The sequence below is a fragment of the Mastigoproctus giganteus genome, chromosome 12 (assembly GCF_048544385.1).
Source record: "Mastigoproctus giganteus isolate SK-2022 chromosome 12, ASM4854438v1, whole genome shotgun sequence".
NCBI classification, from domain to species: domain Eukaryota; kingdom Metazoa; phylum Arthropoda; class Arachnida; order Uropygi; family Thelyphonidae; genus Mastigoproctus; species Mastigoproctus giganteus.
The window spans coordinates 32,537,813-32,562,894 of NC_143586.1; the positions used below are offsets into that span (position 1 = coordinate 32,537,813).

The window sequence follows — 25,082 nt, forward strand, 5'->3', positions numbered from 1 at the left end:
AATCGCTAGTTTATGACACCCCTGTTGACAATGCTGAGGAGCTGGTTGCAAGAATTGCAGTAGCTGCCGAAGAAATTCGCCTGGAGTATTCCAGAATGTTCGGATGTCCATGCGTCGGAGATGAGAGGCGTGCATTGTAGCCCGTGGAAGAAACTTCGAACACTTACTTTAATCCATGTACCTTTTGCTTCTTTTCATGTATTATTAAAACGATTTCTCACTTACGGTCTCTTTTCTTTTTATGGTGCTTCTGTGTACAACACCGCTTCAGGAAAACATTTCCGACCCCACATTGCTATATGATTTCGAGTTGTCAGGATGTACCCTACCCCTCTTAGAAGTTCTGAAACGTTTAACTGAAACACCCTGTATAATATCAAAGTTTTTCCCTGCATTCAGTTCTTTTGTGACTGCATCATAGTATCCAATCAAATTGGTTAGGCAAGACTTTCCCTTAACAAAACCATGCTGTGTCCGAGCTATAACTGAAGTCTTGTCTAGATGATCCTGCAGTGCTGCTATAACCAGTGCCTCCATTAAATTTCCTGGAACAGAAGTTAAACTCACGGGTCTATAATTACTTGTGTCAGCCTTTGATCCTCCTTTGTTAATTGGGGTCACATTTGCACATCTCCAGTCTATGGGTACCTCCCCTGAGTACAAAGAAGCTCTCATAATTATGGCTAAGGGTTTGCTTACTTCCTTTGCCACCTCCTTTAATATAACTGGATAGATCCCATCCACCCTGAGTGCCTTTTTTATGTTTATCCTCAACAATTTCTCCTCCACTTTCCTCTCAGTTATTACAAAATCATCTAGCTCACTGCCAGAGTTTAATTGATCTTTGGCATTCCCCTTCGTGAATAACTCCTCATGTGTGAATGTAGATGCAAAATATTCGTTTAGTTTGTTAGCCGCATGAACAGGATCCTCAAATGTTGAACCATCAATATCCATTGGACCAATGTGATTCATCCCTTTCCTTCTAGAGTTTACATAGGAAAAGAACTCTTTTCTGTTTTTCTTTGCATCCTTTGCCAAGGATTTCTCATAATCTGCCTTTGCCTGCCTAATCTTCTCTGTGACTTGGTTACAGACCAGCTTATATCTATCATAGGCTTCCATGTCACCCATTAATTTATATGTATCCCATGCATCATTAGTTAATCTGACATCCATTTAGGCCTAAACCTTGAACAATATTTCTTAGTTGGTATGTAAAGCCTAGTAGCTTCCAAGATAAGTTCTTTGAATGCTTCCCATTTTGAATTTGCTGTTGGTAACATCATCAGTTGGTTCCACTGTATAGAATTTAAATACTGTCTCAGACCATACCATCATAGTCGCCTTTATGAAAGCAAAAACCCTTCCCTTTACCCCTGATAGTAGTTACCTCTTTGAGTAAATCCCACTTCAGCACACTGTGATCACTGCCACCTAGTGGTTCCTTTATCTGCAGAATCTTAATGCATGAAGAATCACTACTGATAATCAGATCAAGAGTATTACTCTCTCTAGTTGCCTCCCGAACATTCTGATGTAGGAAACAATCATCCAATAAATCCACAAAAGCCTTGCTGTAGTGTGAGTGACCAACCCACAAATTCTAGTCAATATCTGGGAAATTAAAATCCCCCATTATAAGACTCTCTGATTTACTGGCCCACTCTATATTTCCCTGTACAGTTTCTTATTATACTCATCAGAGTCGTTAGGCCTAGAGCACACTCCTACTCTCAATTTTGATCTCCCAATGCTTATGTCACACCAATCTGACTCGACGCTGCATTGACCAGCGATGTCGACTGGCTTCACTTCCTTGGATTTTTATGTGTTTCTTATCTAATAGCATAACCCCTCCTCCCTTCCTGTCCTGTTTATCCTTTCTGTACGCATTGTACTCCCCAAATTCCATTTCTGCATTCCTTATATCTGTGTGACACCACGTCTCTGATATCCCAACAATATCTACCTTGGATATTTTGAGCAATACCTCAAATTCATCAAATTTATTTACCAAACTCCTAGCATTGGTGTACACGCACCAATACGTGCACCTGTTCCTATTCTTAGCTACCCAAACACAACCCATGTGTTTACTTTTACTGCAGTAACTTTCAGCAGTCTCTGAAATATCCTGTTCCAGGCTGCTGCTCATTTCAATAGAAGCAGTGCAAGGATCACTTTAACCTCTGCCAGTGCCTCCCAAGCTAGCAGTTTTCCGACCCACCTAACACTTCCTCGATAGCATTTGCAAATATTCTTGCACCCTTTCTATTTAAGTGTATCTCATCTCTGTAGAAGCAGTCTCTCCTGTTAACATGTAGAGACCAGACTGAAAAAAATTCTGCCCCTTGAGCCTTGCACAATCTTTCCAGGGCCGAATTGATCGACAAGGCTCTCATCATATACTCCCTCCTATCGTGTCTGGGTAGAATTGCAGACACTTTCAAATTCAACCCTAATTCACGGCTTTTTTTTTCAACAGTGACCTGTACTTGTTAAGTAATTCTGCCGGTCTCCTACTCTTAATATCATTAGTGCCAACGTGTTCAACTATATCACCTTTTGTGCCCTTAAAAGATGATATCCGCTCTACAACGTCATCAGCCTTTGCCCCTGGCAGACATACCCTGGTCCTGTTCCACCTATCCTTTTTACAAAGCATGTTTCCCATTTCCCTGACATTAGTCACCAAGAACTACTAGTTCCTGTGGGATCAGTGCATTCTGCCTTGGGGGTTGCCGCTGTTTTGCGTGATGGCCAAGTGTAAGCTCTGGCGTTAATGTGGGCAGCTGAGAGCTTGATGGGCCCCTCAATTTAGATCCTTCGAGGGCATCCACCATGTCCTTCAAACTCTCATATAGGTCCATAACAAAGCTGAGTTGTCGCCTGATTTCCTTACATTGCATACACACACAAAGACATCCCCCATGGCAATATCATGTCCCACACCCGATTGTCCACAAACATCAAGCAAGCAGTGCATTTTAAAAGGCTGTGATTCAGAGTGCAACTGCCCCCCCTTGGTTCTCCCCTGAGCCACAGCACTCCCATTAGCTTGAGCCTTTTGCTTTGCTGCTCTGGTCTGAGTCATGATTTCGATTTAATTTCAATAAAATTTCAATTTCAGTACAAAATTATAACCCTAAACTTGTACCCAACACAGTTATAACGCTATATATATTTTTCAGTATCGAGTATTATCTATGAGTTCCGTTTATATAACTTCCGTATCAAGTTATGTATTAATTAATTATGTTACGTTTTGTTACATTTGTAATCTAAGTCGTTATATGTATTTAGTTAAAAGGACAATTTAATTGACAATGAAGTTTAACAAGATTAATAGCTTTTACTGATTAATTGACAATATTATATTATATACTATACTATACTAAGCTTATTATGTCTAGTTCGGGATATAACGTTGTATCGTATAACAATGGCAGCAAGTTACAAACGGTAAATTTACGGACACTTAAGTATTAATTAACTTCCAAATGCTGCTGTCTCAATTAGAATAAACTAAGGATCCTGACTAGGTCTATAAGCTACTTATAGAAAATAATTTAATATAACAATTGGTGAATAAAGCGGTAAAATTTCTCATTCAGCAGAGCTGCAACTTGTAACACGTGGATTTGATACCGTTACCGATACTAAGTAATACCTACAAAATCTCTATCTAAGTTAAACTTTAAACTAAGTATCGTAACCAGGAATATAAAGCTACTCTAGAAAATAAGTTAATATGCCAATTTAAGCTAATAAAACAGAAAAAACTTCTCTATTCCAGGAGCAGTAAAAACTTCGCCTGCACAAGGCTACTCTTGTTCTCGAAAGTTCGAACTCTCGTTCAAGGGATAATCATTTAACCATTTAATTCACTGGTGCAAGATTTTGTTTAACGCGTTTTAGGAAGGATGTAGAGTTGCTTGAGTGTATACAGAGAAGGGCAACAAGATTGGTGAGGGGAATGAAGGGGTTCTCTTACCAAGAAAGGTTTTAAGTTCTGCAAATTGCAGCAGCTGGAGGCTAAGCACCTGTGAGGTGTATAAGGCTTTGAATGGGTTGACCACGATGAATTATGATGGGATTCTTCTGTTTGTTCAGATTACGGGATTCTTCTGTTTGTTCAGATTACGAATATGAGAGGGTATAAGTTCAAATCGAGGAAAGACAGTTGTAGAATAGATGTGCGGAAATTTGCCTTTAGTCAGCGTGAGGATAATTGCCGGAACAAACTTCCATCTGTCATTATGGAAGTTGATAGCTTAAATAAATTCAAGGAGGAAATGGTTGTGTGAAATTGTTTTTTTTTTTTTGGCTGATGTTACATAAGCTCATATGCTTGCTTTCTTGCATCATGTGCCGCTATTACTATAATGTCTAAGAGTATGAAAGATGTTTATGCATGAGTGCTGCACTTCCATCATTTCTACTAACCAGATAGTATGCATGCATTGTTTAATTATATCTCATATTGTGAATACCTTCACAACAAGTTGCCGAGGTATTGCACTCCTTTTCATAAGCAACGCTTCACCAGTACAGAAGACTAATGTTACTTATTCTTGGCAATACTACCATCCAGACAGAACCGTTTCAAAGCTTGTTGGCTTACTTATCAGTGGGTGGGAAGGTACCCTGTTGTTGCAATAGTGATAACCCAGTTATGAAGTACAACTCTGTTGTTGCAATAGTGACATTTAGACAGTGTCCACCAAGAATAAGTGACATTAGTAACCTCTGCAGCTTGTGAAGTTATTCACAATATGAGATATAATTAAATGATAAATGCATACTGCCTGCTTAGTAGAAATGATGGAAGTGCAGTATTCATGTATAAACAACATCTTTCATACTCTTAGACATTTAGTCAAGAAATATTTTTAGGTTTTAGGATCTATTGCATTGACGTTTCAGCTTATATATGGATTGTATATTTTCCAACCAGGTGGGTCTAATTAATTTCAGGATGTTTCTGAAATGAACTTTTTCTTCTTATTCTGTAAGTAATCCTTGAAAATGAGTGATAGGGAGTGTGATATGTAAAACCAGGCAGGTACACAAAAACTAAAGCAAAAAGGCCTGAGAGTCGTTTTAACTTTATTCAAGAAGTTTACTCCAATCTGTAATAGAGAAAGTGAGAAAAACTTACCCTGAAAGGTGCTGTGAAATAATGCTGTGTGGACATAGTGGGTTAAGAATACACCACAGCATAAAAAATATGGTCAAAATGAATTTCTCTGCTTTTACACAAATGCCCCGAGAGTGGGTTTAAAATATATAGTATAATTTCTGTATCACTAGACCTTTGTTCCTTATTGATGATAAAGAACAAGGTATAATATCTATTGTAATTTGAAATATGGTTTGAAGATTGGACAAGTGTGCATTTTCTAATAATTTACAAGTAGTATAAAACTTCAATAAATATTTATTTTAATTTCCAGGCTTACGAACTATCAACTTTGACAGGGACCCAAGTAATGTTATTGGTTGCCAGTGAAACGGGTCATGTATATACTTTTGCCACACGAAAGCTTCAGCCAATGATTACAAGTGAGGCTGGTAAAGCTCTTATACAAACCTGTCTTAATTCTCCAGATCCATTAGGGACCAGCTCACTTGTTCCAGATCAACGAATGAGTGCTACGGGTTTTGAAGAAACAGAATTAACATATAGTGTAGGAGATGAATCAGATAAAGTAAGCTTGTCTGTTCATATTTAGTTATTATTTATATTGATTTAGTATAATAAAATAGGATAATAATATGACAGCTTAGCCTGTTTTAAGGAGTCTTTTATTAATTCAATTCAATAAAAAATATGATTAAAAGTTAATTTGTGTATTTTAAATTGCTCTGTTAATTTAAATTTATTTCAGAATTTGGAAATAAATGAAAGGCGGAAGGCAATTTATTATGGTTCATCTCTTTAAACCTGCAGTATGGGCCTGAAACCTGACAGATGCTTTTCAAAAAAAGCATTCCATGTTGCCCTTTAATTAATGATTAAAAACCTGAAATTTTTTCTAGCTTCTTAAATGCAGTCAAACTTTTACTGCAAGAGAATGTCTATTTTTTTTTAAAATTTTATTTATTTTTTTTTTATGATTTTTGCAGAGTAAATAAACACCAGCACCTGTGAGCTGCTGGTGGCTAAGCATTGTCAGAGCAGAATTAAAAAACCCCAGAATTATAAAAAATGTGTTTTTCAGGAAGAAAATTAGCATCATTCGGGTGCCATGCCACTCTAATTTTTGCACCACAACTGCCAGCTTAAATAGGAAAGCATTAATCCAAATACTGCAAACATCTACTTGGATTTTGTCATTTTAAACATTTTTAGTAGACAATGGCAGGTTTAAGCATGGGTAAGCAGCTGCTTAGAACCTCAGAATTTAATTGTTGTTATCTTAGTTGCAGTGTCAAAAAATTAACATCTTTGACATATACTTGTAATGTACTCTACAGTTAATTTCTGTTATGTTTTGTGCAAGGCAGTCACACAGTGAGGGATTGAGTGCAGTAGTTCATGAAAGTGTTCTACAGGTATTTCCATCTATGCTTGCTGCACTGCTGTCCATAATTCCGTTGCATTCCTGGGTGGAGGATCCAAAGCTCAAACAGACCTTTCCACAGTATCGCAAAGATGCTTCACAGGGTTCATGTCTGAATGGGGAGGCGATTCTATGGTGGTGATATTTGTGGAATGCTGTTTGAACCATGTTCTAGTCACCACAGCTCTGTGGGGAGGTGCATTGTCCTGCTGGAAGAGTCCATTGCTCTGTGGGTGCACGATGACCATGAAGGGATGCAGATGGTCTGCAAGGATGGACATGTAACCTGGACCATTCAGAGATGTGTTAGTGTATTATGTGCCAGTTGAACATGCCCCAGACCATTACCAACCGTCCACCTGCTTGAAGAGTTCCTGGTTGACATGACGGGTGCATATCTGGCAGAAACCGCAGAAAGCGGTTTCTGCCCGATATGCACTCTCCCATCCACTTGAAATAACTGGAAACAGGACTCATCAGACCAAGAGACCCATCTCCAATGATCCAAGGTCCAGTGCCGATGTTCTTTCACCCAGTTGAGGCGTAGAGTCCTGTGTCGTGGGATTAGCAATGGGACTCTGTTGGGTCGGTGGCTCCCATAATCCATTGTGGCTAATGATTGCCTGATGGTCTTGGTGGAGACATTTCTGGTACCTCCCTCATTGAAGTGTGCTGTGATTTGTGCCACTGTTGGCTGAAAAAATGAGACTGACATCTGCGGTTTCTGCCAGATACGCACTCTCCCATCCACTTGAAATAACTGTAAACAGGACTCATTGGACCAAGAGACCCATCTCCAAGGTCCAGTGCCGATGTTCTTTCACTCAGTTGAGACGTAGAGTCCTGTGTCATGGGATTAGCAATGGGACTCTGTTGGGTCGGCGGCTCCCATAACCTATTGCGGCTAATGATTGTCTGATGGTCTTGGTGGAGATATTTCTGGCACCTCCCTCATTGAAGTTGGTGGTGATTTGTGCCACTGTCGCTCTGAAATGATTTGTGATTTGTGCCACTGTTGGCTGAAAAAATGTGAGACTGACATTGACCGCCACATTCATCCCCTACCTTTCTCTGCCCACAGCACTGTCCACGATAAGATGTTATTCCAGAAATGGCATATTCCTGATACACTCTTGATACCATTGAACTGGGACAGTGCAATTTCTGTACCACCTCCGCAATAGAGTGACCCTTGCATTGGGCACCCACTATCATCCCTCTTTCAAAGTCGGTTAATTCACAACATTTATCCATACTGACATCGAATTACTGTCTATATGAATGCATTGCACTGATATACCTGCCAAGCAGTGGGTTTATCCACTAGTGAGAGTGGTGACAGTGTTGCATTTCCCAGGAACCAGGTATCCCACAAATTCTGTCCTTTCAGTGTATTACTAAATAGATTTTATAGTATTTTTGAATATGTTGATTATTTCAATAGAATCTATTGTCCACAGATAAGTAGAGATTGTTGTTAAACTAGATATTAACATTGTCCATTTTATATGTTGCTCTTCTTCCATTCTTTTATTAAAACCGAAGAATAAAAAAAAAAAGTAAACTCAAACAAATAGAAATTTGACATTCATTTCTTAATATCCATTCTCAGTGCTTGTTCTTAGATTATTGTGATTTGTATTTTTTTATTTTTTTTTTATTATTTTTTTTTCAAGAGGGAGATGAAAAGAAAAAATGGACACAGTTGAAAGTTTAGTTTCAGAAGCTATTATTTATATGTAGAAGCATGCATATGAAAAAAAAAATAATAATAATTTAGTAGCTTTGTGTATGTAGTTTATAAACAAATTCTTTTAATATTAAACAATGAATAGCTTCAAAATCATATTATTCAGTCAGGAATCAATGCAAAGTAGCTTATCTAGGCTAAAGAACCAGTAATCAGTTATATAAAAATACTAATGATTTAAGATATGATTGTGTAAGTATATATATCATGCTAATGCATGTAGCATATAGAGAATTTTTCATCTCTGTTTTCAATTTAAAGAAAATGTGTGAAATTATGAAATATATGGAATTGATATTGTAGTGTATTGAAGAAGCAAAAATTATTTCATCTTTAAAAGTGTCAAGCAAGAATAGGCAAAATTTTTTTTCTTTTCTTCAGCATGGGTCCAATATCTCTTTTGGATTTTTTGAACTTCAATTTCAGAATAAAGTGGTGTTTTGTTCAATATAGAGTTAATTTGTTATTAGTTTTAATTAATAAAATTAGTTTTGGGTTATTCAACAAAGTACTGATAGATTTCCCATGTTATGGAACATAGGATATATAAATCAAAGTTCAAAGCTGGTATAAATAAATAATAAGTTAATAATAAAGTATAATAAAAATATTTCATAATTACTGAATTTTTTATTCTTTTGATTTTTATGCATTTTAAAGTGATTATAAAATGATTAAAAATATAAATTTTAAATAACAGTGCAATTAATATATGATAAGTATAGATAAAATGAGTGTTAATTTCAGGATAGCATGGTTAGAAATGTAGTGAAAGCTGAAAGAAAATATAGTAGTTAAATATGGGATATTTGTTAGTTTTTTGTCTGAAATAAAAATGGTGCCATTGATATATGTTATTAAAGAACTAATTATTCAGAATATATATTAAATAAATAAATTTCTATTTATTCTGGATGAGACCATAAGGGTGAAAACAGTAAATTATAAGTAAATATAAGAATGCAATTAGATATAGTCCTTATGCTGAAAAAAATTAATTATTATTTATTATTTACATGTAAACATAAGTTGTGGGGGGGGGAGGAAGTACAAACAAAATTGATAATGTAATCTTTGTTCAGTCCTGGGCAATTCATTTGCTTACTTCAAGCAGACCTGATGATTTCTAAATATGGCATGACTATATTCTCCCAAACTAGGGTGCCAGCTTTGAAGAGCTGCCAAACATAGCACAGAAACATTGCATGGTTTGCTAGTGAGCTCACTGTTCTCTAGCTGTTGTGGGTTTCTTGTGGTGGGGAGATGAGCTAAATTGGGACTGAAGGAGGAGCTAAACAGTGTATATAGTCATTCATCCTCCATATGTACAAACAGATTCTTACACATTTTATTCTTATCTAGCTGCAATAAATAGCAAATCATAAATGCTATTTAATTATAAATGGAATGTAAAATTTTGTACAGTTACAATATATCTAGGACTTAAACTTTGTACAGTTAATTGATAAGTATTTCATTGTTTATTTACTATATATTTGTATTTATATTCTAACATTATAATAAATTTTTTTCAGGCAGATTTATTTATTTTATATGTTTATTATTAAACCAGTTGTATGTGTGTGTGTTTTTAACTAAAGGAAATTAAATATGTAAGCAGAGATTAAAAAAAAAATAGTAGCTGATAAACAAAAAAAAATACAATATAACAACAGCAGAATTCTTTTTATTTAGAAATTGAAATAACAGCAGACTTTTTTAAAGATAATTGTAATGAAAAATTGTTGAAGATTTATAATACTGTAATTAAAATAGTTTGGATTGATTAACAAAAAACTTGTTAAAATTGGACTGCATATTTAGGAGCATAAAGCTTCAGATTATTCATGTTTAATTACTGGATAAGTGTGGTACTTCTGTGCTGTTGAGTTGTAACCAGTGGCAAACTGTTTGCATTAACAAGACAAGAGTTGTGGTGTGGCAACTCTTTCTCATATTTTAAGGCTATCTGTAGATATTGCTTTGATGTTGTGCTGCAAATAAATGTTATGTCCCACAATTGAGCATTATGTTGGCATTTATTTTTAATGTGTTCCACCACTTATATATAGTCATTTAGGGTGATATTGTCCCCTCAACAGTGGATAGACAGACTATTATCAATACGTCATTTGACAGCCTAGTGGTGATTTAACTGTGAGAGATGGAAAAGGTATGTACAAAGTCTAAACTAAATATTTCGGAGCATAAAGCCCCAGATTCTTTAGGGTCAATCATTTTAATCACTGTTACATTGCTATTAATTTGCAGTTCAGCATCAAGATAATCTGGAATACAGGTGTCACATTAATTAGTAATAATTAATACCAAATAGCTGAAGTGGTTGCTCTTGACTTTTCTAGAACTTTGATTATAAAGGTCTTCTGAATAAGCTTCAACGTTATGGTCTGCCTTCTGTTTTTTTAAATTGATATTAAATATCAGTAATAGTAAATATGTCTTCTAACTTCTTAACTAATGTTGGAATTCCCCCAGGTTCTATTCTCTCACCCACTCTTTTCATCCTGTATATTAATGACCTTTCATTGATGGAAAATCCTTTCCATAGTTTTGTTCATGATAACACACTACATTTTGCCTTCCAGTTTAACAGACCTTGCTCTGCCTTGACAGTTACAATTTCTTAAATATTTATCCACAGTTCCTTAAATGCTAATCTCCAAATAATTTTATGAAGGGGAGAAGAAAACTTTGTTAACTTCAAACCTTCTAAAAGTAAGTCTTGTCTTATTTCTTGCAAAATAAAGTCTGCTGTTCCCATGATCATCCTCAATAATACTCTGGTTTCCAGACAATATCAGATATCTTTACTTAGGATCTACTGCATGCTTTTCTGTAAATATTTTCACAGATGCAGTTATTTTGAATAATTTGTAATTCCGCTTTTCCTACCAAATCAGTTTGAACACATGCTTCAACTAGTCAACACTCTTCTCCATGACAATATAATGGTTTCATCAATTGCTATTTGTTTGGAGACATCTGGGATGTACTAGAGTACAACAACAACAACAAAAAAAAAAATGGAATGTTATGGGGTCCTACTCCCTGATAGGGCCTCATGACTTACTCCATTTTTTCCCAACTTGCAAACTGGCCTGTGTACACACACACACACACCATGGGCCTCAGATGCTGATATGCTGCATAAATCATGATAACAATATCCAACATCCATTGATATATTGACATTTCATCTCCAAACTCATCACACTAACTTTTCCTCATTTATCCCTTCTGCTTTTGTTCAATTCTTAAAATTATAATTTAAAAAATTAAAACTCCACTGGTAACTAGTGTCTTTTGCCATAAAAAAAAAAGTGCATATCATGAACAAACTCATGAAACATACACAAATTTCAAACCATGAATAAGGGGTGATCATTCTAAATGTTCATACTAATTAACTCTCATCCAGACCCTTATATTTCCAGTTAGCACACAGTTAGTTACTTTTTTGAGCCCTATGAAGTCATTATATTATCATTAGTAGTGGGAAAAATTTATTTAAACTACCCAATTCCACAACACTAATTTATTCCCATAATCAGTTACTATCTGGTTCAAGCCAAACTTCTGCACATTTGTCCTAAAACCGTTAGTGTCCCCTTGTGTGCGTGCGTGTGCATGTGTATCATTTTAGAAAGATTAAAGATGTGCAGAAGTAAATAGTTAATCCATTTAAATTCTAATTAAATTCTAAACATTTCATTTGGATCTCCTTGCTTATGCCTAGTTTCTAGATGCTGCAATTTACAGAACACAAGTCTTTCTTGGTAAGATTACCTTTTTGTGATCCTGACCAATCTTTTTTGCTCTTCTCTGCACCTTTTCTTGCAGATCCACATCCTTCCTGAAATGAGGTTTCCAGACTTGGATGTACTGTGCAAGATGCAGTCTGACCATTGCCTTATTACCTACTTTATGTGCAAAAGCCTCCAGACTTGATACTGTATTCCAAGGGTTGTACCATCGTCTTATAGAGAGGAATAAATGACCTTCTTTCTATTTGCAGAAAATTTGATAAATCGTGGATAGAAAGCCATATGCCCTTTTTGCTACCCACACTTTAGCTTCATGCCTTTCTGTACTGCAATCCCCAAGTCTGTCCCATTCAGTAAATCTTTTAATTCTCATTCAGTAAATCTTATAATTCTCCTCCCCATGATCTATAAACTACTCCTGAGATTCTTTTCCCAAAGTGCAATATTTTGCATTTGGCAGAATCAAACTTTAGCTGCCATTTTTCAAACCATACTTGCAGTCAATTCAAATCCTTTTGAAACAGTATAGCCTGATTCTGATCATTAACCACTCTTCCCTCTCAACCTTTAAATGATCAGCAAACTTTGATAGTTCCGCTTGTATTCCTTCATCAGTATTATTTAGGAAGATAAGAAACAGGAGAGGTCCATGCACTGATCCCTGAGGGACCCCACTTGCTACTCCAGTCCACTCTGAAGAATACCTATTTATGACCACTCACTGTTTTCTGCCCTTCATCCAGTCCCTAATCCTTATTGTACTGACCTAGTCTTATTTATACAATAATGATGAATGATTTTATAAGGAACTGTATCTAAAACTTAACTAAAATCTAGTTATAAAATGTCAAAGTTATTTCTTATATCCAACTGCTTTATAATCTCATCATTTTACTAGATTAGTGGAGCAAAAACCTTCTTTCACAAAACTATGCTGCTGAAGCACATTCTTGTCAAGATGATACTATATTGCATCTTTAAACATAGATACAATAATCTTACCAACCACACAAATCAAACTCACTGGTCTGTAATTGACCATTTCTTTAACTCCTACCTTATAGATTAGGAGACACTGGCACTTTTATAGTCCAAGGGAATAATTGTAATCTTATAGTCAATTATAGAAATGCACATGTATGTTACATACACACAGATGAATTTTTCCTATGGTGTGAAACACTTAACAAACTTGAAATTTAGCATTAATTTATTAGCCATTTAGAACTATAAAATGAAAATACAAGTTAGCTTATCCCATTTTTTCCCATGATTGATACCATACATATATATGCCACTTACATATAAAAGGGGAAAATTAATCTTACAGGAGTATATTTATTACAACCAAGAGTTAAATCTGCACCCCACAGATTGTTATCCTTGTGATCCATGCCATTCCAGCCACGTCTGTTTTAGTTCTGCTAGCACAAATGGAGTCCCTATTTGTTGGATATTTTTTGTGCCTTATGAAATTTGTGTTGAATATTTACCAACAGTTTCATTCTGTAAAATGTAAGTACATAATGCTTTCTCATGTTGATACATCTTGGAGACTGGGTACTTAGTGTTCTCCCATCACAAGGAGGAAAGTAGTAAAATCTAAAGGTAATAACTTGATTTGTATCTTTAGTGGTTTTTCAAAATAATAAATTTTTGAAATTGGGAAAATGATTTTGAATTGTCCTCTTTGTTATGTTATGGCAATATGTAAGCATTTAAATAAATGCAAAATTTAAGTTAAAATTTAAATTGGTGACTTAGAGTAGTACTAAAATTTTAGTATTAAAATTTTCTTATTGCTTACAGCAGGACAGTTCTGGTGGTCAGTTGTTGTATGGAGGTAATAGTCCTACTCCAGATAATTTATCACTGACTCCTACTTCATCAGTCTCTGCTGTAACTGCTACTATAGTATCTAGTCTTCCCCTGCTTACGTCTGGTAACTCGGCTGCAACCACCACAACATCTACTGCCCTAAAGAATTCTTCGTTGACTTCTGTTCCAACCATTTCCATGCAGCTTCCGCAAGCAGCAGGCTTCACTACAATCTTAGCACCAGGTGGGAAATGATGAAATTGTCGTATGATCACTTTTGATGTTATTTTTCAGAATTTGTCTTATTTTTGATAATTGAGCTGATTATTTTTTTTTTGTTTCTCTCTCTCTCTCTCTCCCTCCCTCCCTCCCTCCCTGAATAGTATGAGCAATTAATAGAAAAATTCCTTATTTTAAAGATCCAAAAATAAATAAATAAAATAAATAATAATAATGTTTTCTAATGTAGCATCTCACTTTAGAAAACAGTTTTCCAAGTGCACTTTAATAATTATTATGACCCAACATGAAAGGTTTTTGAAATACTGTTGTTTAAATTTAGTACAGTAATTTCTCACTGTTGATCATGTTTATTAGTAGTGGAAATGGTGCAAGAAAACAAGCTTATACAGCATCAACTAAAAAAAATAATAATAACTTCCCACATCACCTGTCAATATCCTCTAAGAATTTGTCTAGATTTTGAACAGTTTGAATGCAACACCTTGTCGCTGATATCCATACAGTGTGAGCATGATGTCATGTCTCCGATATCCCTTCAATGTCCACATCTGATGACTTAATCAGTACTTTGAATTCATCAAATTTGTTTGCTACACTCTCCACACCCCCCAAATTACTCTTTGTAACCGTTACACGGCCAATGTAGTTGCTTTTCTCATGAAGGCCCTCAGCAGGCCAGTATTCCCCAATACATTGACCTCTGTGGCTGCTATTAATCTGTTAGCCTGTGTATCCTCCCCTCAAGCTGCAGTTTTCTGACCCACCTAACACTGCTTTGATAGCATCAACAACTATTCTTGCACATCTATTTAAGTATATCCCATCCCTATAAAAATAGTCTCTGCTGTTAAAAAGCACAGACCATGCCAAGAAAAATTCTACCCTGTAAGTCTTGCACAGTTTCTGGACCAAGGCCTAACTGATTGATAAGGCTTCATTATGTACTTCATCCTATTTATGTCTGAGCAGCATTGTAGGCAATTTCAAATTTAATCCTAACTCATGACCTTTTCTCAACATTTTCTTACTTGTACATTTTGAGTAAATCTTTAGCTCTCCTGCTCTAATATGATTAACACAAACATCTATAACAATATCATCTTAAAAGGGATAAAAGTTGACTGTCATCAACTTTTATCCCTGGCAGACATATTCTGGCCTTATTTCAACTGTCCTCCGTAGCCAGATGTGAAGGAGCAGCAGTGCGTAGCACACACTTCTTGATTAGACTGGGGTTTGAGCCCATCACCACCAAATACGGAGGATGCAGAAAGGTTAGGGAATGACCACCGCATATCCCGGAGCAATATGGCCTTAGTTGCTAATGCTCCTAAAAACCAAATAACAAACAAACAAACATTCTTGCAGAATATATTTCCTTGACAGTAGAATCAACAACAGCTACCTCCTGTGGGACCAGCTCATTCCGCCATGAAAGATCTTGTTGTCTCTTGTGTTGTGAGTTTCCAGCTTTCTTCTCTGCTTTAAATTCCTAGAAACGTAATAAACAACAGGACTGATCAATCTCCATATGTATTGACTTGCATATGACATGTATTGCATGAAAGGTATGTTTAGATCCAAAAAAGCAGATATTGTTTAATATCATATTTATTATTTTTAATAAACTATAGAAATATTACTAAGGAGAAAACCCCTCTCCTCACTCCATGTACATCTTTATCCTCTCTCTCCCACATAATTTGTGATCTCAAGTCACTGACTGTTTTTCTTCTTGGTATAATTTCATGTAATATGTTATAATTAAACAAGAAAAATACCAGTTTATTTCTGCAAAGACTAAGGCCTTGTTTTTCTTAAAGGAAGAATTGATTTTTGGTCATTTAATCTCTCTTCTCTCTCTCTCTCTCTCTCTCTCTCTCTGTAAAGTTAAAAAGCACAGTTTTTCATGTTAGTATTGTTTTTAGAGGTGATTTTCCATAGCTTGATTTATCACATGAAAATACTTTGTATGTTAAGACTCTCGGGTGTAGGTTCTTCACCTGCATGGTTTTGTATTAATTTTATTAATAATTCAGCAAGATGTATATTAAAACATCTGAAGATATTTTTAGCATTTTTAAATTATCCTTGAAAATATTTAAATAATTGAAAGTAATATTAAGGTTCCAATGAAATTTATAAAAAAAAAAATTCAGAAATTCTCAACAAATACACATGACTGATTTAACAGCATTATGACTTAGCAGGAGTTATCACAGATCATACTGTGCATAGTGACTAATTAATGAAATGTTGAACAACTGGACTACAAACAGTGAAGACTTATTGTACTATGAAAGGATTGGGAATTAAGAAGAAACTTGTTAATGTTGGAGTAGAATTTGTATATGTTATAATTTTCAGAAATTACATTCAATGAAGGGTTGCTAAAGATTGGAAATGAGAGAATGGATGGAGAAGCAAGCAAAGTTTGGTAAGTCTGGAACTGAACATGTGTGCGTGCGCTGGCTGGTTGTGCACATGTTCTGATTGGTTTAGAAGGAATAGAAAAAGTGTCACATAAATATTGGTTTAGAAGGAATAGAAAAAGTATCACATAAATATCCGCAGAAAGGGCAGCAGAAAAAACTGAAGATGTCAGGAAGTGAAATCAATTTGTAAAGGGGAAGAGATCATTGATTTACTCTGATTTCATTGCTTTTCTTCTAGCAAAACTGATGATTTTGTAAAGAAATTTTGGGAAATGGCAATTCAGTTACAAGAACAATATTTTCAATACAAATATATTCAGTTTAGTATTGTTTCAAAAGAAGAATAATACTAGAAAGAAAAGAGAGTTTAGTTTTATGAATGTTGAGGAGGATATTTATGTGGGTTACTCTGCCAAGAAAGATTAGAAGTGAAAGCATTTCAGGAAGAGGAATATGATGGGTACTGCTCTTCTTGGACTAATGTTATTAATGGAGTCCCTCAGGGTTAAATGTTGGACCCCCTTATTCATTTCAATATTTATTGATGAAGTCATATTGAGCTTAATGCCTAAATTTGCAGGTGTTACAAAATTTGGCAGGGTGGTTAATGACAGGAATGACACATACTGCTACAAGACCCAGGAAAATTAGGCAAATAGGCTGAGAAATGGCAGTCGAGGTTTTTCATCGATAAGTGCACAGTACTGCATATGGGTAGCAGTAATTCCAGAATAACATACCATTGTGTAGTAACACACTCAAGATGTTAAATAAACAAAAAAAAAAAAAAAGACCCAGGGTAATTGTACAGTCCAACATGAAGTTCTCTGAGCAGTACAGGATTTTTGCCAGCAGGGACAAGAAGATGATTATTCCATTGTATAAGGCAGTAATTAGTCCCATCCCGAGTACTATATACAAGTCTGAAAGCCTCATTTTAGGAATGATGTAGATGTTAAAATGGGTGGAGAGAACAACAAAATTAATCAAGGGCACAAAAGGGTACTTTTATCAAGAAAGAAAGACTTCAGTCCTTCAAATTACAGCACCCAGAAGTGTGGCACTTATGAGGAGACACATGTTTGTTGTTTATCAGGATGGCTATGAATTATTGTCCCACCCACCTTATTCATCAGACTAGCCCATCTGATTTTGAGAACAAACTTGTCTGGATGTAAATTTGGGTTGGATGAGGAGGTGATAGCACATGCTCCTTTTATCAGGACCTCCTAGAAAATGACTACAAGACCGGGATCATGAATCTGGAGCATCACTTGAAAAATTCATTGAGTTACAAAAACTACTGGTGTAGGTTTTTGTAGTCTCCTTTACATTATAAAATAGTGTTTTAAGTTCAGCCTGATGCAAGTTCAACCTGTAAACATTTGGCATTGATACATGACTAGTTTTTGGATTTTACCTCTCATTTTGGAATGAGCTGTTCACAAAATTTAAACACTTTTGTTTCAATTAAATAACTTCCAAATAATTTTTTTAATTCATATATTCTTTTTATTTACAAAGATATATATTATTATTATTTTATTAGGAATTTTCACATGATGGTAACATCACTTTTTAGTTTCAGTGAAGCTTTTGAACATATTTATAAATTTAGGCAATGTGGGTAGACAGTTTGTGGCATGTGTTATTGCAGAACAATGAAAAAATATTGAGTCTAGTAGATTTCTAGGTAAAGCCTCAAACCACAAAATTTTAAACAGATATATGAATTAGTTTGTATGCATCAGTTTTGTACATAGTTGAAACTAATCAAAGGGTGTGAAGACATCATTATACAACATCTCATCATAATGATGAGATGTTGTATAACAATGTCCTTATACAAACTTCAGTTTGTTTCAACTACCTACAGAACTGATACATATGCACTAATTTGTATAGTGAATATTTTGAATCATTTGAAATATAGTCATTAATGAATTATTGGAACTTTATAAATAACTTTATTTATAATAAGCACCAGAAATACTTATAGAACAACATTTCATTAAATAATGTAACAGTTCCTTTTATGAATTGAAACATTTATTATGCTATTGATAAGTGAAATACATCTGTTTTGTTGTCTTGTTTTTGCAGGTGGGACCCTTGCTCCAGGAACAGCTCTCCAAATTGGGGCATTACCACAATCTAACTCAGGGCAGCCATCTGGTAGTCAGGGAACAAATCACTCTTTGTATAAACTGCCTCAGACATCCATAGTATCTATTCCAGGTAAATTAACCATCACAAGGCTTCAAAAACTGCAGAAATTTTTGCTTTTTAGGATATTTAATTCTTTTTTTCTTATATGCTTGTATTAAAATTATATTTAACAAACAAATATTCAGCATAAAAATTTTAACATGAAACTTGTAATGCCACTGTCAATATCATTAATGAAAATCAGAAACAAGGGCCCTAGCACAGAACCCCCCAAGAGACTCCTCTTACCACTCATAATACTAGTCCATTTAGATCATTGCCCATTTATAACCACTCTTTATCTTCTATTAGTTGACCATGCCTTTATCCACTATGGCAACCTACCCCCTAATGACATAGTTCTCCAGCATAAGTACAGTGCAGTTTGTGTGGAACTGTCAAAAGCCCTTCTGTAATCTAAGTAAATTATATTAAAGTTATTTCATGCATTCAGTTACTTTTACTACCACCCAATACCTTCCAAGATTGGCCAACAACATCTCTTAAAAAACTGTATTGTGACTCTCTTATAATATCATTACTATTGAAGTAACCATACTGCATCCTTAATCTGTTGTATAATTTGTGTCTTGTGGCAACCTGCCCACCTTAATATTGACACCGAATTTTGGCATGAAACTAGTAATGCCATTAGTATCATTAATAAAAATATGAAGCAACAGGGGCCCTAACACAGGACCCAAAGGGGCCCATTCATAACCCATAGTACCTGTGTCTTATGAATGGGGTCCCTCATTTGTTTTGGGGTCCCTCAAAAATATGAAGCAACAGGGGCCCTAACACAGAACCCAAAGGGATCTATTCGTAACCCATAGTACCTGTGTCTTATGAATGGGGTCCCTCATTTTGAATGGATCATCCCTAGTTGCCATTCTTTATTATGATGTGAATACCCAAAGCTGACACTCAAACCAAACATCTCCCACAAATAGTTCTCCTGCTCTTTTCAAGGCTGATTTGTCTTTAAAGTAATAAGCCCATTCCTCTACAAGAATAGATCTTAATTCATGGAAGAGATTGACATTCTTCATTTTCCTAATGCATCAGTCAAATTAAGATTCACAGATCTGGTTCGTCTCGATATCGTCACTTTTCAGCTGAGCCAAGTCTTTTTTGGAAGATGCATTATCATCAGTGAAATCACTGCTTATAGCACCATCTCTGAAAATCCTCATATGGGGGTTCAAGGATCTCCCTATATCCTTGAGCTATCTGGGTGCTTGCTATGGAGATTAGTGTGACTATTCATCATGATTCTACATACACTGGATGAGAACACTGAGAATAAATTTCAAAGCAACAGTCTTAGCTTATCTGTGAAAAAGAACATTGGCCCTTTTTTTGGTTTCAAAGATGCTGTTTACATCATCATGGGCTGCTTCGAATAGAGGTGAAGCAGCTCATTTCTCATCTGAAATAGTAATTTCTGTGGCCACTAGATGTCATCGTCTACAGTGTCTTGTTGTTATTAAGAGCCAGTACCAGTCATCAGGAATATTGTAATTCTTGGCTGACCTTGAACTTGCCCCAGAGCGAATTTCTATCCAATGTTGTTACCATAATTTTGAAATTGCTATTCTTGACATGTTTAATGTTCAGTGGCTGGGCTGTGGCCTTGGCCACTTCAGTTTGTGATGGTGATAACTAGTTAGTCTTCCAGATGCCCATGTTACATTGCAGAAAGCAATGAAAATATAGAAAGTTAAATGAAATGAAACCTACTCAAATTAAATCTATATCATATATGAAATAGGGCACACTTTTATAGCCGTCTGACTTGTACAGTATAGAGTTTAAAATAATATTTAGATTTATCATGTTAAATAGCATAAGGATGTCAAATTATTATAAAAGTTTATATAGTTGCATTTGTAAAAAAAGAATAAAGAGAACATGGGTATAACTTAATTTTTGGACACCAGTGAAAACATCAGTTAAAATATTTAGGTGTAATTCATTTGTTTTATTCTGCTCAGAAATAATATTAATAAAAATACAACAGAATGAATTCTTAAATTAATGACTTTCCTTTTGTATGTGATGGTTTGAGAAGAGGAACTCTACTCTGCAGATTTGCAAATACTAATGTTAGGCATTATATGTACAATGTTTGGTTGAAAGACTTTATCTGCTCTGGGATAGACAGATTAGATTTTGATAAGATTCTTGGACTAATGTTATTAGCGGTGTCCCCCAGGGTTCACTGTTGGGCCCATTGTTGTTTTGTATATTTATCAGTGATATTGATGAAGGTATGTCAATCTTAATGTCAAAGTTTGCAGATGATACAAAGGTTGGAGGGTTGTTAATAATAGTAATGACAGTATGCTGCTGCAGCAGGATCTGGAAAAGTTGGGCAGATGGGCTGAGAAGTGGCAACTGAAGTTTAACATTGACAAATGCAAAGTACTGCATATGGGTAGCAGTAACCCCAGAGTAACATACCAACTGAGTGGTGTTACACTCAGTGTAGTGGAGAATGAAAGAGACCTGGAGGTAACCCTGGGGAGACCTTGTGCAGTCAGATATGGTTTTCTGAGCAGTGCAGACAGGCAGTCAGAGTAGGTCATGTGGTTTTGTCAATGATATACAGGAATTTTGCAAGCAGGGATAAGGAACTGATTATTCCCTTGTACAAGGTAATGGTCAGGCCACACCTTGCATATACTGCATATAGGTCTGGAAGCCTCATTTTAGGAAGGATATAGAGTTGCTAGAACAAGTACAGAGAAGGGCAACAAAACATGAGAGGGGAACAAAGGGGTGCTCTTACGATGAAAGGCTTAATTTCTGCAAATTGCAGCGTCTGGAGACTAGGCACCTGTGAGGCAATCTGATTGAGGTGTATAAGGCCTTGATTGAGGTGTATAAGGCCTTGAATGAATTGAGCAGGCTCAGTGCTGATAGGATTCTTACTCTTTCTCAGATTACGAACCTGAGAGGGCATAAACTGAAATTGAGGAAAGACAGTTGTCAAATAGATGTGCAGAAATTTGGCTTTAGCCAGTGGGTAGTTGATTGCTGGAACAAACTTACATCTATCATTGTGGAAGGTGATAGCATAAATAAATTCAAGGCAGAAGTAGACAAGCATTTTGAATGAATGGATGGGTGAAATGGGAAGGATTTTTTTTGCTGATGCTGTATGAGCTTGCTTTCTTGCATTGTATGCCTCTATTAATGCTAATGCTAAAAATCTGAGGAGTTTGTAACTTTAGTATAGTGATTTATTAACATCGCCATATTTTGTGGCATTACATGAATTTGATCACACACCAGCACGCAGAACTCTGGACTAGCATGTTGAACATTCGTTGTGGTCATTCCTAACATTAGGTACATTTTTATATGCATTTTTGTTCTTATCTGAAAAAATGAGAGGTGGAATCGAAAACGGTGACCAAAAATGTACGTGTGAATTTTTAGGATAGAATTAAAACATGCATTACAAAATGAACAAAAACACTAAGTCTCCTGTGATTGTTTGACCAGAGAGCAGAAGCTTGTAATAGATGATACAAGCTGTATTTCACCAGACAGCAAAATCTTGTGTCGGTGAAGTGAGGGCTTTGATGTGCATGTGCATCATAGGTTCACAGGATGGTAACCAATGATGTGATTGTTTGGTTGCTGACATTTTTTACTGCATGTCAACAACCAGTCCAAAAATGGTTCATTTTGATATTAAAGTAGCAACAAGCTTGAGTATGACTTGGTGATAGCATTCATTTCAGAATTTTCATTGGTGGACAGTCATTCTTCACAAGGTGCATCATCAGGTGACTCATCACCTAATTAAATATTTTGAATCATTTTGGGGATGTGCATACCTTGTGGGCTGCTTAGATAGCATTTATGCCCAGTTTATACTTGTAAAGTAAACATGATTGAATAACTTTAATTGGAGCAGCCATCTTTTCATCACTTGCAGTGGATAATTGCAACTACAATGGCTTCCACCTAACTTTAATCAAAATATTGATCTTATAAAAACCACAAATTTACTGTGGTCTTTACTGTGGTTAGTTTCAAAGTAATTTCTATAACAAGCCAAAGTGCATAATAAGAGGAATTGTTTTTATTTTTATATTTAAAAATACTTTGCTTGGTTTCAAGCTTCAATTGTGTTTTGTTGGTGGGGAGAGGAAAGAACCGTAGTGAAGAAAGCAAATCAGAGCCTGTATTTCCATCTAGAATAGAGTGGTTTTCAACAGAACTACATACAATAAATTAGCTTTGGAAAATCTAGCCTTGAAACACTTTAAAATATGACATTTACACTAACTCCCTAAGCTCAGTTACTGCATTATGTGATTTGTCTTATACAGCTGATCTATTTTAAATCACATTAATGTAAATTCAAGAATTCCATGAAGTGGTTACATTTTCTTGGATTCTAGCACATCTCTGGAATATGGAAGGAATAGGCCAATAACACTGTCAAAACTGCAACAACCTTAGTTTAACCTATGCCCCTATTCCAACCCCTGACTAAATTCATCATTGCACAATGGAAAATGCTATAGCACTCTCAAACCAACAAGAACCACTCTTACCAGCTTCAACAGCACCTATAATTTCGGCACCCAGTATTTAGACATCACAATGAGAGGTGGTGGTCTCTGAATAGGCACAAATAGGACATACTTACCTGACATCTCCATCTACTTGTGGACAGGGATCCACCGTAGATATACTGAACTTTGTTCAGTATATCTAACAATTTAAACACATTCTTATTGCCCCCTCACTGTTAGAAAGACAGAACTTAAAACTTGCTATCTCTGTACATTTTAGCATATTGTTGGCAGAGAAAGCAAATATTACTGAATTCTCCAACTTTCTGAAACAAATAAGAGTATTTCATCAATTCTGAATCAGACTTCTGTGAACAAAAAAGAAGTGTTTATGCTTTCTAATTATTTTTGAATGTAATTCATATGAATAGGTGCACTATAGGCTATGTAGCTTATGTGCCATAAAACTCCCATAAAACGCTCTGAGCCCTCATGAGATAAAGACATGTATGACACAGTGTTACTACATGTAAAAGGTATGTACTAAAATGCCATAAATCTTATATATTTATATGTCACTGTATAATATTACTGTTTTTCAGCTGTGAAAAGTTTTTGTTTTGTTTTTATTTTATGCAAATCTGTAACAAATAAACTTTTAGTTCAGTGTTGTGTCTGTATCATTATGATATAATACGTATATGATTCTTCATAACTGTTTTTGTCAGGATAAAAAAAAAATTAAATACAGGGTTATCCAATTAAAGTACAACCCAATTCGTAATGCAACAAAATTTTATTAAAACAAATACAGAATTTAATTAAAACTGTTACAGAATGTGCTGAAAGTGTCCATCTTGCTTGTATAGACATGCCTTCTCTCTTTCTAGTATGTTTGATGCAACTATGAAGAATATTTCATCAGTGATGTTGAATGCAGTCCTCAGGGATTTTCCTCAGTCTTATTGAAGTGCTCCTACTTGTCCTATATTTCCTGCATTTTGGACAATGTATTCCAATGATTCTACAAATATTCAGCAAAGAAGAAAGATTTTATGGAAGGAAGACAGTCTGCAAGTGTTTTCTCAACTGGAGCTAAATGAAGCTGTAATGCTGCATTGTGCAAGTAATGCAACTTATGAATTTCTTATTATTTCTTGCAGTTTTATTATCTTTATAAAAATGAAAAAGCAAGTTCCACATTGAACTCAGATCTCTACAAGACTCTTTGATCACACTTTTAGACTCGGGAACATTTACAAAGTTGCATTTTATAAAAATTAGCAGAGAACAGTTCCAAAGTGAAGGTCCTTTTATTCATGTACTTAATGATGAACTTTTACAGCCCACAAGAAGATTCAGTACTTGATTTGTGATGTTATATATTCTGGAGACACTCTGAACTTTTTTAACATGGATACCATCTGTGCTTCTTCCAGCCATGTCCCATGAGAGAAAATAAATATTCGTTTCTTACAAGATAGGAAATAAAAAATATTAAAGATCTGAAAGTAAACACAGTCTTCATGATATGAAAGCAATTTCTTATTTCAGCCACAAAATGTATATATTTTAGAGCATTTATTTATGAAGCATATGTTGTTGAAAAACTTCAGTATTTGCATTTCTTCTTTCCCATCAAAAGTGAAAGCCTTGCCGCTATTCAGGAAGTGGTGGAACACATATCTACAGGTGATATTGATCTTAAAGTGTAATGAAAGTTTTATGCACCTTTG

At 35.3% G+C, this 25,082-nt stretch overlaps 1 protein-coding gene across 2 annotated transcripts in view; it reads left to right on the forward strand.

Moving 5' to 3' along the window:
* LOC150076860 (serum response factor-like) overlaps positions 1 to 25,082 on the forward strand; it is an 82,782-nt gene that overhangs the window by 21,491 nt on the left and 36,209 nt on the right. The window contains exons 2-4 of one of the 2 annotated variants that reach the window (XM_090386995.1): positions 5,460 to 5,714; positions 13,914 to 14,166; positions 18,704 to 18,838. In XM_090386995.1, the coding sequence (XP_090243121.1) occupies positions 5,460 to 5,714; positions 13,914 to 14,166; positions 18,704 to 18,838 (643 nt within the window). The remainder of the gene's footprint in view (positions 1 to 5,459; positions 5,715 to 13,913; positions 14,167 to 18,703; positions 18,839 to 25,082) is intronic. The other variant, XM_090386996.1, reaches the window with a different exon arrangement.